We start from the raw sequence: 15813 nt of genomic DNA on the forward strand, positions 1-15813 counted from the left end.
GATAAAAGGATGAAATTTCCTATTTTGTGCAGCTGAGCTGTCAGCTTTGCTGTGTAGACTAAGACAAGGTCAGCAAGGTCACCTCATTATGATTGTACGATGAGTTTAAGCATAGCTCTAATATATTGTAATGCTGGGGGTCTAGATAAGGCAGGATAGCAACACTATATGCAGCTCACATGGTGTCTGGGTAAGGCGAAGAGCTGTACACTATTACTTCCTAGAGACTATGTCATTTCTCTACTAATACTGTCCAGTCATTACTAGCTGCACACACCTTGCTGTACTGTCTATATTAGTGTTTTTAAACCAGTGTGCCATGACAAATTGTTAAGTGGGCCTTTACCTGACAGCACTTTACATTGTTTGAGGTCCCATTCTGTAAAACCGTAGCTCTGTTTTGCTCCCCTGTTCTCCAGTGTACTAGCTAGTTTCCCCATACATATCATGGAGTGGTATGGAGGAGAGAGTGACCATACACGTCACTCTGCCTCCTCCACTGCTCTGCGCCACTGTGTTATGTAACACAGTATGGGTAAACTGGATCTGTAAGAGCAATGTGAATGTTTTTCATGTTGCCACATATAGGGGACAATGTGGAGGTCTTAACTACTATAAAGGGGCAGTTTGGGGTCCTAACTACTATATTAGGAAGTCTGGTGGTCTTAACTTCTATATGTGGCAGTTCTAACTACTACGTGGGGGGGGAGTGTGGAGGATTTAAATAGTATATGGGGACATAAATACTAAACGGGGGCACAGAGGGGACCTAATACTGTATGGGGGCACAGAGGAGCCTAACTACTATATGGGGGCACAGAGGGGGTCCAATTCTTTATTGGGGCACAAAAGGATCTAACTACTATATGGGGTCAATATACAGTAATACAGATGGGGAGTTTGTGTAGAGGTGAGAATTGTGCTAAAATGAAAAGCCTAAAATGTTTGTCTGTCAGATTCTGCAGAGACAAACTTGGGGGGGGGGGTCGAGAAGTCTTCATGATGCCACGGGCCAGATGAAAAAGACTAGAAAAAGTGAATGGTGTCACCTGTGAGTTACTGAATGTAACTGCACTGTAATCATTTATATGGTCTGTGGAGCCTGTGAAGTGCCGTTGTCTTCCTCTATATGGTCACTGTATGTGGGAATATTGGTCTGTATATAGTGGAACAGTATGGTGGTATTAACCAATCACTATGTAAAGTAATGGTAGTGGTCATAGTGTGGCAGTACTATGTGTCCCTTGTATACTGGTATTATTGGTAATTCTGGTCTTGGCATACTGGATTTGGTCACTTACAGTATAATGGTAATGTGTATGGTGATAGTTGCTCCCCTATTGCTTGTGGGTGTTTCTATTTTTTTAAGGTGTGTGTGGGCATGTATGTGCGTGCGAGGGGCAAACATCGGATCTACTCCGGTGCCAAGTACTTTGAGGTGTACGACCCTGACCCTTTTTTATGCATTTATTTACATGGATTTACTATAATGTAAATTTGTGAGTTTCATAAATTTTATGATGTGTGAACTTACCCTGACACTGTCTAACAAAACAAAGTGATATATGTTATAACAAAATGAAAAGTTATCGTTTCCTGTTTATAACCACCCAAAAGCTCCATCTGTCCCAGAAAAAAAATATATACTTAAAAAAAAAAAAATTAAATAGAAAACAAATGTTGATCTGGCCACTGCGGCATTTCCTCAGGAATAATTGTAGATTCTGTCAAGTATAAAGAAGGCTCCAGTGATAAGATCTCCCGGGGTCCGTGTACAGCTTATGTTAGATTGGGCAAGCATAACTATATGACAGATTCCTGCAATATAGTATGGAGATAACATCTAATGGCTTCTAAGGTTTTTAGTGCATTGCATTTCTTTTGGCTTTGTCATATTACTCTCGCTTTACTGCCAAATGTATAAAGTTACTGTGGGAATTAAAGTAAAATATATACCGCTAATGACCAATGAAAAGTGAGTGCCGCGCGTCTTAGAAGCTGTCTGGAACCTTGTGCTACAATGTAGGGATAGCAGCTGCTTTGAAGACCAAAAAAACCACAAGTATGCCTTCACATCACAACAATTCCTGCTTTTAAAATGCTTAGATCCATATTTTTATTTAGCTGATTGTTTAGTGCTGGATTCTAACCTTACATGCCCTCTAGGAAGACAAGAAATTTCTATTTTGTAGAATGGTTTCCAATGTATACAAGATGTCTGGAGATAGAGTACCTTGGGTAGGGTGTGCGAGAAGAAATCAGACAGTGAAACAGCTGAAAGGTCTACGCCACCGGGGATCAAAGGGTAGCTATAAAATCCATAATGGATCTAATCCTGCCGAGTGCAACATAAGGTAATATAGTAGTATATAAGAGCTTATAAATGAAGCCACGTGTATCGATCCTGTGTGGTAGTACAAGAAGTCCTACAGGTTAGTATTATGGTCCATTAGGCACTTTGGGGGGAATTTATCTATTTGGCATCCTTTTGATGCAATTTGTACACAACTCTATTTTGTGCGCCAATGTTTGAGACTTATTGAAATGCACCTGAACGATAAGCCATCTTTCATAAGACGTGGCAGCTGAAGAGAAATCTATGAAATGCAGCAATGCAATTTGGGCACAAAATTTGACACAAATACACAGAAAACTTCCATAGCAAGTCCATGTGACAATTTAATAAATGAGGTGCAATGATCTAAAAATTCTACAGATAGAACCTATGTCAAAATCACCACAAATAAATGTATCCCTTTGCATGGTTATGTATGGTGACAGTACCATACCGGAAACTTTCATTTTTAGGGTTTGCATTTTTTCCTCCACTCCTTCTAAGGGCCATGGCACCTACCCTACGTTTTTCACCTACTGAGCCATGTGAGGGCTTGATTTTTTTCAAACAACAATTGTACTTTGTAAAGACATCCTTCATGTTACTATAAATATGCTGCAAAACCGGGAAAAAAATTTGGGGGAAAAGAAATAAAACAAAAAAATGCAATTTTGCTAATTTAAAGGGGTTTGGTTTTTACACCATTCATAGTGCGGTTAAATTGACATGTTATCTGTGTTCCTGGGGTCGGTGCAATTACAAAGATATCCCATTTGTATAGTTTCTGTCATGTTTTACTACTATTAAAAAATATTTACAACTTAAAAAATATATATATATATATTATTTAAATTGCCATTTCCTGAGCCCTATAATTTTTTTTACTCCTCAGTCTACAAAGCTGTTCAAAGTTGGTCCATAATCTGTTTTAATTGGTATCATTGAAGCAAAGCTTGGACTTGGAATTTTTATAACATTTTTCATTGGACGTGATGTGACAAAATACAAAAACCCCACAATTCTGGCATTTTTTTTTTTTTTTTTTACATTTATGCCATTCACCATACAGTTTAAGATAAAATTTTAATAATTCGGACATTTCCACATATGGTTATACCAAATATGTTTAGTTAATTTTTGTTGACATTTTTACATGAAAAAGGGAAAAATGGGAGGTGATTGGAATTTTTATCCCACAAGCGGACAGCTATAAGCAATCATTTTATTGTTTATTCAATTAAATTCAAAGCTATGTAATGCAATGAAATTATCTATCTATGATCTGCTTGCTGCCTATGGCAGGCTGTAAGAGCAGATCTGTCACGGCAGCCACAGAGGCCTTCAATAAGCCTTGGGCTGCCATGACAATGGACCCGCTCCCCACAATCTGACCCCCTGAACACCAATGATGAGAAACCTTACTATTTAAATGCCATTGTGACAGAGGTGTTGACAGAGGCATCTAAACAGTTAAAATAGCCATCAGTAGAGATTGCTTTATGTCGACTATTAGTGGCGACCTACGGCTGCTGAAAACAGTGTGGAGCCCCTGGGTATGACGTGGTCTTGAGTCCAAAGTCCACTTCATACACTATCCCACAAGATAAAAGTATACTTTCTTGAAATAGATTGAATGTAGCCACTAGTAGACTACAATAGTTCCATTAAAGTTAAAGGAGATATCCAGGGGATAAGTTGCAGATCGCGGGGGGTCCGACCGCTGGGGCCCTCCGCAATCTCCTGTACGGGGCCCCAACAGATCGCAGGAAGGGGGCGTACTGATCACCGCACAAAGCGGTGGCTGACACGCCCCCTCAATACAACTCTATGGCAGAGCCGGAGCGCTGCCTTCAGTGCTCCGACTCTGCCATAGCGATGTATTTAAGGGGCGTGTCGGCCGCCGCTCGTGTGGTGGTCAACACACGCTATCTGGCCAGCTAGCCGGGCCCCGTACAGAGAGATCGCGGGGGGCCCCAGCGGTCGGACCCCTGCGATCTGAAACTTATCCCCTATCCTTAGGACAAGGGATACGTTTTTAACCACTTGACCACCCCTTTAATAGGCCTTCCATATTTAAGCCGCAGTATTCTTCAGCATACCTTTTCTCCGGCATTCTAACATATACATGTGAAACGTGTTGTGAACCTGGCTAGCACTCTTTCAAGTTAGTAATAAAGTTGCTTACAGTTTCTTCAGACACTTTATTACGGAATCCTGAGATCACAAAGATGAGTCCCCCATTTAGGACCCCAATATATTTGCCAGAGCAGTAACAAAGAACATCTCTGCGGAGAACCAAGTACTTCTATGCAATGCTTCCTTCCCTTGCAGAGGAATTGGACAGGTTCTCCCCTAGATTACAGCCGATCACTGGGGGCCCTGGTACTGGATACTCTGTGATCAGATTCTTATCTTCAGAGACGTCTTGAATCACGTTTGCCACTATTTGGACTTAATAATCAATTTTTACAGTTCATGGGAAAAAAATGACTTGTAACAAATCTGTAGCTAATACTTAATTATATCAGTCAGATGCAGCAGGAGATAGGGCTTTAATACGCTCAAGGCTGACATTTACCGTGCCTCTAGTCAAATAGAAATTAATCCTATTAACTTCATGTTCTCCAATATTCTTTGGTTACAGCAAGGGACACCTGTCAAATGTTGATCCTTTCTGTACACTTAGCAAAATAGCTTTTAACTTGTGCAACTTGTAGAAGAGAATGCAGAGGCCATAGGGGTGGCTATAAAAACGTGCAAATAATAGTTGATATGTCTCCCATACTCAGCAACCAGATTCAATTTTTTTTTATGGAAGCAAGGATCTATCTCTCATAGGTGAAACACCTCCTTATCACTCTGCAGCTAATCATTGTATGGGCTCCTCTACAGCATCACTGCACTCCTGGTGTCTTAGATAAAGCAGAAATGATATCTTAAGCAGCAAATTATTTGGGGGAGGATACTGAGGAACAAAGATGGCAGAGAATGGAGAGAAGAAGAAGTGTGGGAGAGCTTCCAGGAAGAATTTGATAGGTGATGACGTGTTCCTGTAGTTCATAGGAAGTCAGCCACACAGTAGAGAGTTAAATCTAGACCATAAAATTTACTGGGGGTCTGATTGGTGATCACATACATGCAATAGTAAAATATATAGATGCAACTGAGCTCAAGTAAAATAAATGACACTTCAGGAATCTTGTTGGTGAGTTAGCAATATATGTCCAAAGAAGTGTGGAGAATCCCTTTAAAGGCTCACTCCAGGGCAACTTCAAATTCCCCTCCCAGCATCAGTATGGAGCAGGTAAATGGCTGCCCTCCTCCCCTTCCTTTAACCAGGTGCTCTGTTATACCGATAAGGACCCCTGGTCCCTTTTGCTCTCCAGTGTGATCAGCTGATTTACAATGGGGTCTGTGTGTCAACCTGAAGTCACTTTCTTAATGCAACTCTATGAGATTCGCTAACGGTTTCATAAAGTTACTTCCAGTCAATAAGGCAGGTGCTGTGTGCATCATATGGTGAAAGCGGAGCACATGCTAAGAGGCGGCAGCAGGGCAGTCGTTTTCCCTCACTGTGCTTATGCTGAGAGGGGAATGAATGTTGCCTCCGAGTGTCGTTTTAAAGCATTACTGTCATATCTAAAAAATGTTGACATATCATGCAGACATATCAACCGTGTACATACCATAGTGGCAGACCATGCAGCTGCTATGGGGCCCTTGGAGAGGTGGGGCCCCATAGCAGCTGGTTGGTCTGCCACTATGGTATGTAACCGGTCTGGTTGGTTCCATTCCTTTTTATATTTATATACTTTGTTAAGGGTAGGTTTCCACTTGTGTTTTGTTTTTGGCAAAAATGCCAATAAAAACGCCCATTCTGCCGCATGGCATTTTTTTTGTGAACAAACGCTGCGGCAAGATGTTAGCTGCAAGTCAATAGGGAACTGCCAAATGCCATATCCACTTGGAGTATCTCAGTTTGGCGTTTTTTTTATTTATTTATTTATTTTTATCCTTTTGGCGTTTTTCAGCTATTTCTGGCTCTTTGGCAGTTTTTCAAAAACAACCTTTTTGTTGAGACTTTGGCGTTTTTTTCTAAGGAAAATATTGGCGTTTTCCTCCCATAGAAGTCTATGGGAGTGAAAAACGCCAAGAAAAATGCCACGTGGGTTTTAACTTTGGCGTGTTTGCAGGCTGCTTTTAATCTTTTTTGGACTTTAGCGATCCAAAAAAGTGATGGCAACACTTTTTTTTAATAAAAATGTTGTAGGTACCATTAAAAAAAAATAATAATAAAAAAGATACAAAAGATATCTTTTTTTATAATGAAATTCTTATTAATTTTAAACAGGAATCAATTTATGTAGGTGGGCAGGGAACAAATTTTTTTTATATTTGTTATAATTAATTTTGTCAAACTTTTTATTAATAATGTATTTTTATAATGTGTTCAATAAAGTGTGTGTTTTTTACTTTTTTCACTTTTTGCTCTTTATTTTTTTAAAATTTTTTTAGGTAGTACTACCACCATGGAACACACTGTTGATGGGAGAAGTAGTACATGTACTTATTGACAGATCGCCCCGAGTGTCACTTCTGACACCCGTTGCGATCCTCCTGTATAATGTATATATCACCATCTTCTATGGTCCCCTGCACTGCCGTATATATACACCTATTCATATTTCCCACAGAGAGCTGTCATTGTCTGGATGGCTCCAGCTTATCCCAACTCTCTGTGGGAAATATGAATAGGTGTACATATACGGCAGTGCAGGGGACCATAGAAGAGTGGCCGGCTGCCCGCATCTATATATTATACTGGAGAATCGCAGCGGGTGTCAGGAGTGACACCCACTGTGAACTTTCCTTAACTTCAGGTACTACTGCTCCCAACATTGAGCGCACTCTGCTGCATGCTGGGAGCTGTAGTATCTGCATTAATGGACAGATCCCAAGAGGTGTCAGAAGTGAAACCCGCGGCGATCGTTCTTCATCCTTCATCTCTGAGATGCAGAGCTGCTTTTTCCTGCGCTCCATATCTATGCACTGTACTATATAAATTCACATCACTGATTCATATTTCCCGTTGAGAGCAGGGATTGGCTACCACCATCCGGCCAATCACCACTCCGGGCGGAAAATATGAATTCTATTCACATCACTGGCCGGCCCGGAGGTCAGAGCAGAGATGCAAGTGCTGTATAGAGCTCCTCCACATCTCTGCAATAGATAGGACAATCGCATTGGGGGTCAGGAGTGACACCCGGCACAATCTGTCTATTAGTACAGGGATTACTACTCCCATCATGGAGTAGTGTATTCCATGATGGCAGTATAGTAGTACTACCTAAAAAATATAAAAAATAAAGAAAAAAAAGTTAAAAACACACACACTTTATTAAATACATTATTAAAATACATTACTAATAAAAATGTTAACAAAATTAATTATAAAAATATATATTTTTACAATTAAATGGCCCCTTTCTACATTTTTATTATTGTCTGCTACATTTTTAGGTCCCTGCCCGCCCACATAAATTAAAAATTAATTAAAATTTGGATATAAAACATTTAAATTTCGTTAAAGGGGTACTCAGCCTTTAGACATCTACTAAAATCTGCAAAAATAAATGCCTGGTTATCTGTCTTACAAAATTAAGATTAAAATCTTGGCCTTTAAAGAACCATAGTTGAAATTCAAATATTCTGTTTAAAGGGGTACTTCGCCCTTAGACATCTTATCCCCTATCCAAAGGATAGGGGATAAGATGCCTGATCGCGGGGGACCTGCCACTGGGGACACCCGCAATCTCGACTGCGTCACCCTTGTACATCAGCAGCACAGTGCTATGTTTGCTCCGTGGCTGATGACGGGCGATACAGGAGATAAGGTATTGTGACGTCACGGCCCTGCCCCCTCGTGATGTCACAGCCCCGTCCCTCATTATGTCACAGTCGTGGGCGGGGCCATGATGTCTTGAGGGGGCATACCCATCCCCTGTATCGCCCGTCATCAGCCACGGAGAAAACAAAGCTCCGTGCTGCTGATGTACAGAGGTGCCTCAGCCGATATTGCAGGGGTCCCCAGTGGCGGGACCCCCGCAATCAGACATCTTATCCCGTATACTTTGGACAGGGGATAAGATGTCTAGGGGCGAAGTACCCCTTTAAATACATCTTTTTTGTACCCAATAAATTTTGAAAAAAATGCCAAAGGGGCAAAAATGCAATTTTCACTCAAAGGCAAAAACGCAATCAGTGGCAGTTTTTCTGGCGTTTTTGGTGAAAAAAAAAAAAACACCGTAAAAAAAATAAACAAGTGGAGACCTAGCCTTAAAAGGATTATCCGGTATTAGAAAAACATAGGTGATTTCTTCCCAAAACAGCGCCAGTTTGTCTGTGGTATTGCAGTTTAGTTCCATTGAAGTAAATGGAGCCAAGTTGTAAAGCCACACACAATCCGAAGACATGCATGATGCTGTTTTTGGAAGAAATGAGTTCTGTTTTTCTATTGCTGGATAACCCCTTTAGCTCTTCCCTCAAGCGAACTTTATTGTCAGCAAATTAATGACCAATTTGCTATGGGACTAGGTGAAGCGTGCGGCAGCAGACCTCACTCTCTGGCTCGTTGTTTAATCTCATTGCAGGAGATGGGCTCCATTATAAGTCTATCAGAGTGAGCACCTAGCCAGGGAGAGAAGCGCACTACTATGCACTTCACTTGGCTGTATATAAAGATCAGAGGCGGTCTCAGCACTGAGACCCTGACCAATTTTCTACATACATGCATAACATGTCAAATGTTTTTATGAATGACAGTAATGCTTAAACATACATTACCAGTTAACAACAGTATATAAAGACGTCACCTCTCTAGGTAGGTCTTTGGTTTTCCTTTGCACAGGGACTAGTGTCAGTCACCATGATGCGGTGTATTAGTTCAGGACAATTAATTCCTAGTCGGTAGCATTTGACATTCATGTAATTACATTCTATGGTGGTTAATATTGCCTCCTTACAATGACGGTAATAATCCTTCATGAAAAGACGCTGGAGCAATGTTATCTTACCAGAGAAATGAGAAAATTAATGAACGAGCTACAGAACATCATCATGTAGAAATGCCATTATGACCTATTCGCATCTGCACTATGGAGGACAGATAATATTTTGAGTTTACAATTAATGTGCTTAAATCCATAGCAACAAATCCTACAACAGTTCCCATTCAGACAATGTCGATACCAGATGTATGATGGGTCATTGTGCAATAAATGGATCATCACACACGAACACCCAAAAACAACTTTTCAGCATATCCATTTTTTTTAACCCTTTTTTTTCCGTTTACCATTTCCTGATGGTGGTGGTTTTTACCATGACATGTTACAAACCAGCAAAATCAGTACTGTAGCTAACAACAGTGGTCCTCATTTTAGCTGTGGCTATATCCCTTAGCATATATGTTGTGTCTGAAAAAGTATTCAACTAGAGAAATTGTGGTGCACGTCAGAAAGTTGGGTCCATATTATGGATCCCTAAAATGGTGTATTGCAGGGGACAGAGCCAGTGAGATGGCTGGGTGCAGTGGTTCCACAGCTTGTCACGGTTAGATTGGAACCAAGGTTTTCACTAGGTTTTCCCCAATTGTGGGTTGGCACAGTGAAGGGGGAGGGGCTACACAACTGGAATGGTTGGTACTCATTACCCAGGGGCCCACTTTGTTATGTATGCAGATGATAAGCCGGATACAAAGATAAGGGAAATGCAACAGTTCTTTACTTAATTAATTCTTCCAGTGTAATGGAGGCAAATTACCTGTAATACAACAGAAAAAACAGCTAGCCATTGAAGTAAATGCACTAGCCCACTGATCTCCTCTGAGGACTGCACAATTGTTTGCTCCCAGTGAATTCCAAAAATAATAGTAGTATTTACTGATTTGAGCTGCAATGCCAACTGCGGGGCGCAGGTCCTTTGGTAATTCTATAGCTTGACAACAGAACTCTTATGTTCAGCAGTTTCGGACAGATTATTATGTATGCTAGGTCATGCATAAGGTTGCATCTGAGTAATTCATGGCATGCATTTTATGTCTTTGATTCTAATCAAATCTACAGAAATCTAATTGTCCCAATACCAAACATGTACAATGTTAGTCATACAAAGTTCTCTTTCGCATTGAAAACAATAGATAAAATCACTGACCTGTCCAAGCATATCTGGTGCAATGGGAATTATAGGCCATATGTTGGAATAAGCACAAAAAAACACCAACCACATCGCCATGCTCCCCCAGACGGCCAGATGACTGAACTGTAAGAATAATTCATTTTTAATATGTATATCCATAATTTCATATAAATGTAATAAACAAGAACACACTACCAAGTGTTAAAAGTATTCTCCAGGATCTCCTAAAATTGCCTTAGACATTAGATTAGTGTTAGTCGAAGCAGATGATATCAAATGGACTTCCTGAGCATTTATCATGTATGAGGGGAATCTGGAGTTTCTCTTGATGGTGGATGTTGGGGGTAAGATGAATCGCATCCTTAGATTTTAACATTCCTGACCCTTTTGTTCTAATGGGAGATAAACCCACTCCAGAGGGGAATGAACAAGGGGGCCTTTCGGCAGCTTGCTCTACTCTCCTCATTCAAAACACATGCAAGCTTGGTCAAACTGAGTGTGCATGTGTATTGGGGGGGGGGGGGGAGGTCATAGATGCCTTAAAGGGGTACTCCACCCCTACACATCTTATCCCCTATCTAAAGGGGATAAGATTGCATTGAGGGGGCGTGGTCGTGACATCAAGAGCGGGCCGTGACCGAGACGTCACGAGCCTCTGCCTTGCATCGCTAGTCATCAGCGGCAATCAGACATCTTATCCCCTATCTAAAGGGATAGCTAAAGGATAGGGGATAAGATGTCTGATCACGGGGGTCCCGCCACTGACGACTAGCGATGCGGGGCAGAGACTCGTGACGTCACGTCCCACTCTTGACGTCACGACCACGCCCCCTCAATGCAAGTCTATGGGAGGGGGCGTGATGGCCGTCACGCCCCCTCCCATAGACTTGCATTGAGGGGGTGTGGCCGTGACGTCACTAGCGGTGAGTGGCCATAACATCACAAGCCTCCAGCGCTGCACCCAACGCTCTAAACGAATGCTGGGTGCAGCAGGAAGATCGCGGGGGTACCCCTTTAAGTGTACGGCTAGCTATAGGGGAGATTAGAAAAACGTGGCAACTTCCTTTTAGAAACATTGCCACAGTTGTTTACTGGCAGAGACCCATACTGAAGTTCAGTCTCATTGAAATGATGGGGTTTGAGTTGCAATACCAGACACAGCCAATGGACAAGAGTGGTGCTGTTTCTGAAAGAAACCAGCCATGTTTTTATAATTGCATATAACCCTTTACCTTCTCAAGTAAAATGCCTACTGGATCAATACGGATATTCCCCTCAATTTATACCTGGCTGTAGACAGAGCACTAAGGTCTACCAGCCTGGGGAGGTGTAAACCCTTTACAAACATTTTGTAATACAATGGTATTTTATGAAGGTTAGATTTATTTATTTACTTTATTTATTTATGTTTAAATATATGTATCCTCCCAATTAAACTATGGAAGCAGGGGTCACTTACTTTTGTCCATGCTGTGGTTTCTAAGCCAGCTTTCAGACAGACCGTCACCACAACATACTGCAAACAAGAACAAAATAAAAAATGCACATTTATATTCAGTAAGGATATAATGGAACAAAATCCATTTACTTTACCACAGAAATACTTACTGTGTAAACAATATTCCCGACAAACAAGTAGTCAGTGACATGTCCGCTGGTGAACACCGCATCTGTAATAGGGATAGATAAGACACTGATCAGACATACCCCGCACATTATTCATGTTCTAGCTATTTGTGGATATATATATATATATATATATATATATTTATATATATATATATTGTGACTCTGGACCAACAGAAAAATAACAAATAATAAAAGGACTGCAGAGACTGTGGGTGCAATATACTGGGTCTTCCTTAATAGATGACATAAGTTTACCATATATATATATATATATATATATATATATGCAAATCCAAAAATCACAGCACCAGGAGACCAAGGATCATGTAAAACTTGATAGGTTTATTCCCAATTCAAATGCGACGTTTCGGCAGCAGTAGCCTTTCTCAAGCAGATGCTTGAGAAAGGCTACTGCTGACGAAACATCGCATTTGAATTGGGAATAAACCTATCCAGTTTTACATGATCCTTGGTCTCCTGGTGCTGTGATTTTTGGATTTGCATACAAGATTCCTGGGCTGGCCGCCTAGGTGACCACGAGCACTGGCTCCAGTACTGTCCTACTTCCTGTTATATATATATATATATATATACAGTACAAACCAAAAGTTTGGACACACCTTCTCATTCAAATAGTTTTCTTTATTTTCATGACAATGAATATTGTAGATTCACACTGAAGGAATCTAAACTATGAATTAACACATGTGGAATTATAGACATAACAAAAAAGTGTGAAACAACTGAAAAGATGTCATATTCTAGGTGGAAAGTTTCCCCAAGTGCAGTCACAAAAACCATCAAGAGCTACAAAGAAACTGGCTCACATGCGGAGCGCCCCAGGAAAGGAAGACCAAGAGTCACCTCTGCTGAGGAGGATAAGTTCATCCGAGTCACCAGCAATCTCAGAAATCACAGGTTAACAGCAGCTCAGATTAGAGACCAGGTCAATGCCGCACAGAGTTCTAGCAGCAGACACATCTCTAGAACAACAGAGGAGACTGTGTGAGGCCTTCATGGTAGAATATCTGCTCGGAAACCACTGCTAAGGACAGGCAACAAGCAGAAGAGACTTGTTTGAGCTAAAGAACACAAGGAATGGACATTAGACCAGTGGAAATCTGTGCTTTGGTCTGATGAGTCCAAATTTGAGATCTTTGGTTCCAACCACCGTGTCTTTGTGCGACGCAGAAAGGTGAACGGATGGACTCTACATGCCTGGTTCCCACCGTGAAGCATGGAGGAGGAGGTGTGATGGTGTGGGGGTGCTTTGCTGCTTACACTGTTGGGGATTTATTCAAAATTGAAGGCATACTGAACCAGCATGGCTACCACAGCATCTTGCCGCGGCTGCTATTCCATCCGGTTTGCGTTTAGTTGGACCATCATTTATTTTTCAACAGGACAATGACCCCAAACACACCTCCAGGCTGTGTAAGGGCTATTTGACCAAGAAGGAGAGTGATGGGGTACTGCGCCAGATGACCTGGCCTCCACAGTCACCGGACCTGAACCCAATGAAGGCAAAAGGGCCAACAAGTGCTAAGCATTTCTGGGAACTCCTTCAAGACTGTGGGAAGACCATTTCAGGTGACTACCTCTTGAAGCTCATCAAGAGAATGCCAAGAGTGCGCAAAGCAGTAATCAAAGCAAAAGGTGGCTACTTTAAAGAGCCTAGAATATGACATATTTTCAGTTGTTTCACACTTTTTTGTTATGTCTATAATTCCACATGTGTTAATTCATAGTTTTGAAGCCTTCAGTGTGAATCTACAATTTTCATAGTCATGAAAATAAAGAAAACTCTGAATGAGAAGGTGTGTCCAAACTTTTTGTCTGTACTGTATATTATACCTAATAGTCTGTACCATTAGTGATCATGGTTCAACAACAAGCAGAAACACACGTCTGCAGGTGATCACTTGGGCACAGACCCTTGGTATGCAGATCTGTAATATAACACCTATAGCTTGATATTGGCCCATACTGTAAATCTGCATCTTCACCTGTATACAAAGGCCCACAGAAGCCTGTGAAAAATATTCATGCTCCACAGCATGAAGTAGGATATATATCAGGAGTATCCAGGGATTTATTCTGATACCATATTTGGAGTCGGGAAGGAATTTTTACCTCTAGTATGAGGGTTTTTTGCCTTCCTCTGGATCAACTCAGTAGGGACTCATTAGGGTTATAGGTTGAACTTGATGGACTCTGGTCTTTTTCCAACCTTATGAAATATGTTACTATGATACTATTTGCAAACATACAGTCGATGTATGCCCATGTATCAGGGTAAAAAAAAAATACACCTTGTGGTCCTATGCATAAGAAAAAGAAGTCTGCAGTAAAAAAAATAAATAAATAATGGATGTCTGCACACGTATAGCCGATGGAGGAGAAAATAGAAACTCTACTGGCTTCTGTTGAGTCAATGGAAGCCTATAGCTATGTTCGTTCTATGCAAAGAGCACTCTCCCAGCACTGTACTCCGCCAAGAGAGTCAGGTCCCTGTTCTTGGGTTTGTGGTTAGTGTTGAGCGCGAATATTCGCAATTCGAATATTTATCACAAATTTCGCATATTCGCGAATATGGCGAATATAGCGCTATATATTCGCAATTACGAATATTCGTTATTTTTTTTTTCACACAGAAAACATCACAGTGATCTCATCCCTCCGTGCGTCCAGCTTGTGGCCTAAAGAAGGCTCCTATACTATTTACTGTATTAGACTGGAGAGTGAATATTCGCGAATATCGTCACTAAAATTAGATAGGAAGATAGATAGTGACGATATTTGCAAATATGACATGAAAATATTCAAAATGAAAAATGTCATAGACCCATTATCATTGCATCATATGCAAATCTTTTGACTATAGGACGAATATTCGTCCATATATTCGCGAAATATCACAAATTCAAATATGGCCTATGCCGCTTATCACTATTCGTGGTGGGTCCCTGATGTCAGACCCCCTGCAATAAGACACTTATCCGCTATTCTGTGTTTTATAAGTACACATAAAATCCTAAAGATGGAATTTTGGTTTTGTGGCCCTTTCTTTAATGGATAAAATTGTTCCTCTACTTATCTATTCCCTATTTAGGGTCTATTCACACGGCAGAATTCCGCTTGTGTAATTCTGCCTCAAATAAAGCCCATAGACTTCTATGGGATTCTGCACTCCCATTCACACTCCTGAATTTCCGCTTGCGGAAATTCAGAAGTGCGAATGGGAGTGCAGAATCCCATAGAAGTCTATGGGCTTTAATTTGAGGCAGAATTACGCAAGTGGAAATTCTGCTGTGTAAGTAGACCCTCAGAATAAGCTTACCACCATGAGTCCTCGATCCAGTACACAAAGTATTTTTTTACATTGTATTTAGGGAACAGATGACTTTCCCAACAGCTTCATGAATGATGTTATATGTAACAAGGAGTTGCAGGTATGTCAGAAAATCACCATTTTTTTTTCCTATTAATGATCTTAACTCGTTCTACAATTGTGCAAAGCTCCAGCGAATACACTATATTCTGTCTACCCATAAGCTGTAATAAAAGCTGCAGCCAACAATACAGGCCTGGGGGTCCAATAAATATTTTACAGTTTACAGAATGTGATATAATTTATTAAGCCAATAAAA

At 40.8% G+C, this 15813-nt stretch overlaps 1 protein-coding gene across 7 annotated transcripts in view; it reads right to left on the reverse strand.

Moving 5' to 3' along the window:
* Positions 1-15813, reverse strand: part of ATP8A2 (ATPase phospholipid transporting 8A2) — a 955662-nt gene that overhangs the window by 164422 nt on the left and 775427 nt on the right. For all 7 annotated transcript variants that reach the window (XM_056561782.1, XM_056561783.1, XM_056561787.1 and 4 more), the window contains 3 exons: positions 12143-12204; positions 11994-12050; positions 10550-10657 (listed from right to left, as the gene is read on the reverse strand). In XM_056561782.1, coding sequence (XP_056417757.1) covers positions 10550-10657; positions 11994-12050; positions 12143-12204 — 227 coding nt within the window. The remainder of the gene's footprint in view (positions 1-10549; positions 10658-11993; positions 12051-12142; positions 12205-15813) is intronic.

Source organism: Hyla sarda, chromosome 2, assembly GCF_029499605.1.
Source record: "Hyla sarda isolate aHylSar1 chromosome 2, aHylSar1.hap1, whole genome shotgun sequence".
Taxonomy (NCBI): Eukaryota; Metazoa; Chordata; class Amphibia; order Anura; family Hylidae; genus Hyla; species Hyla sarda.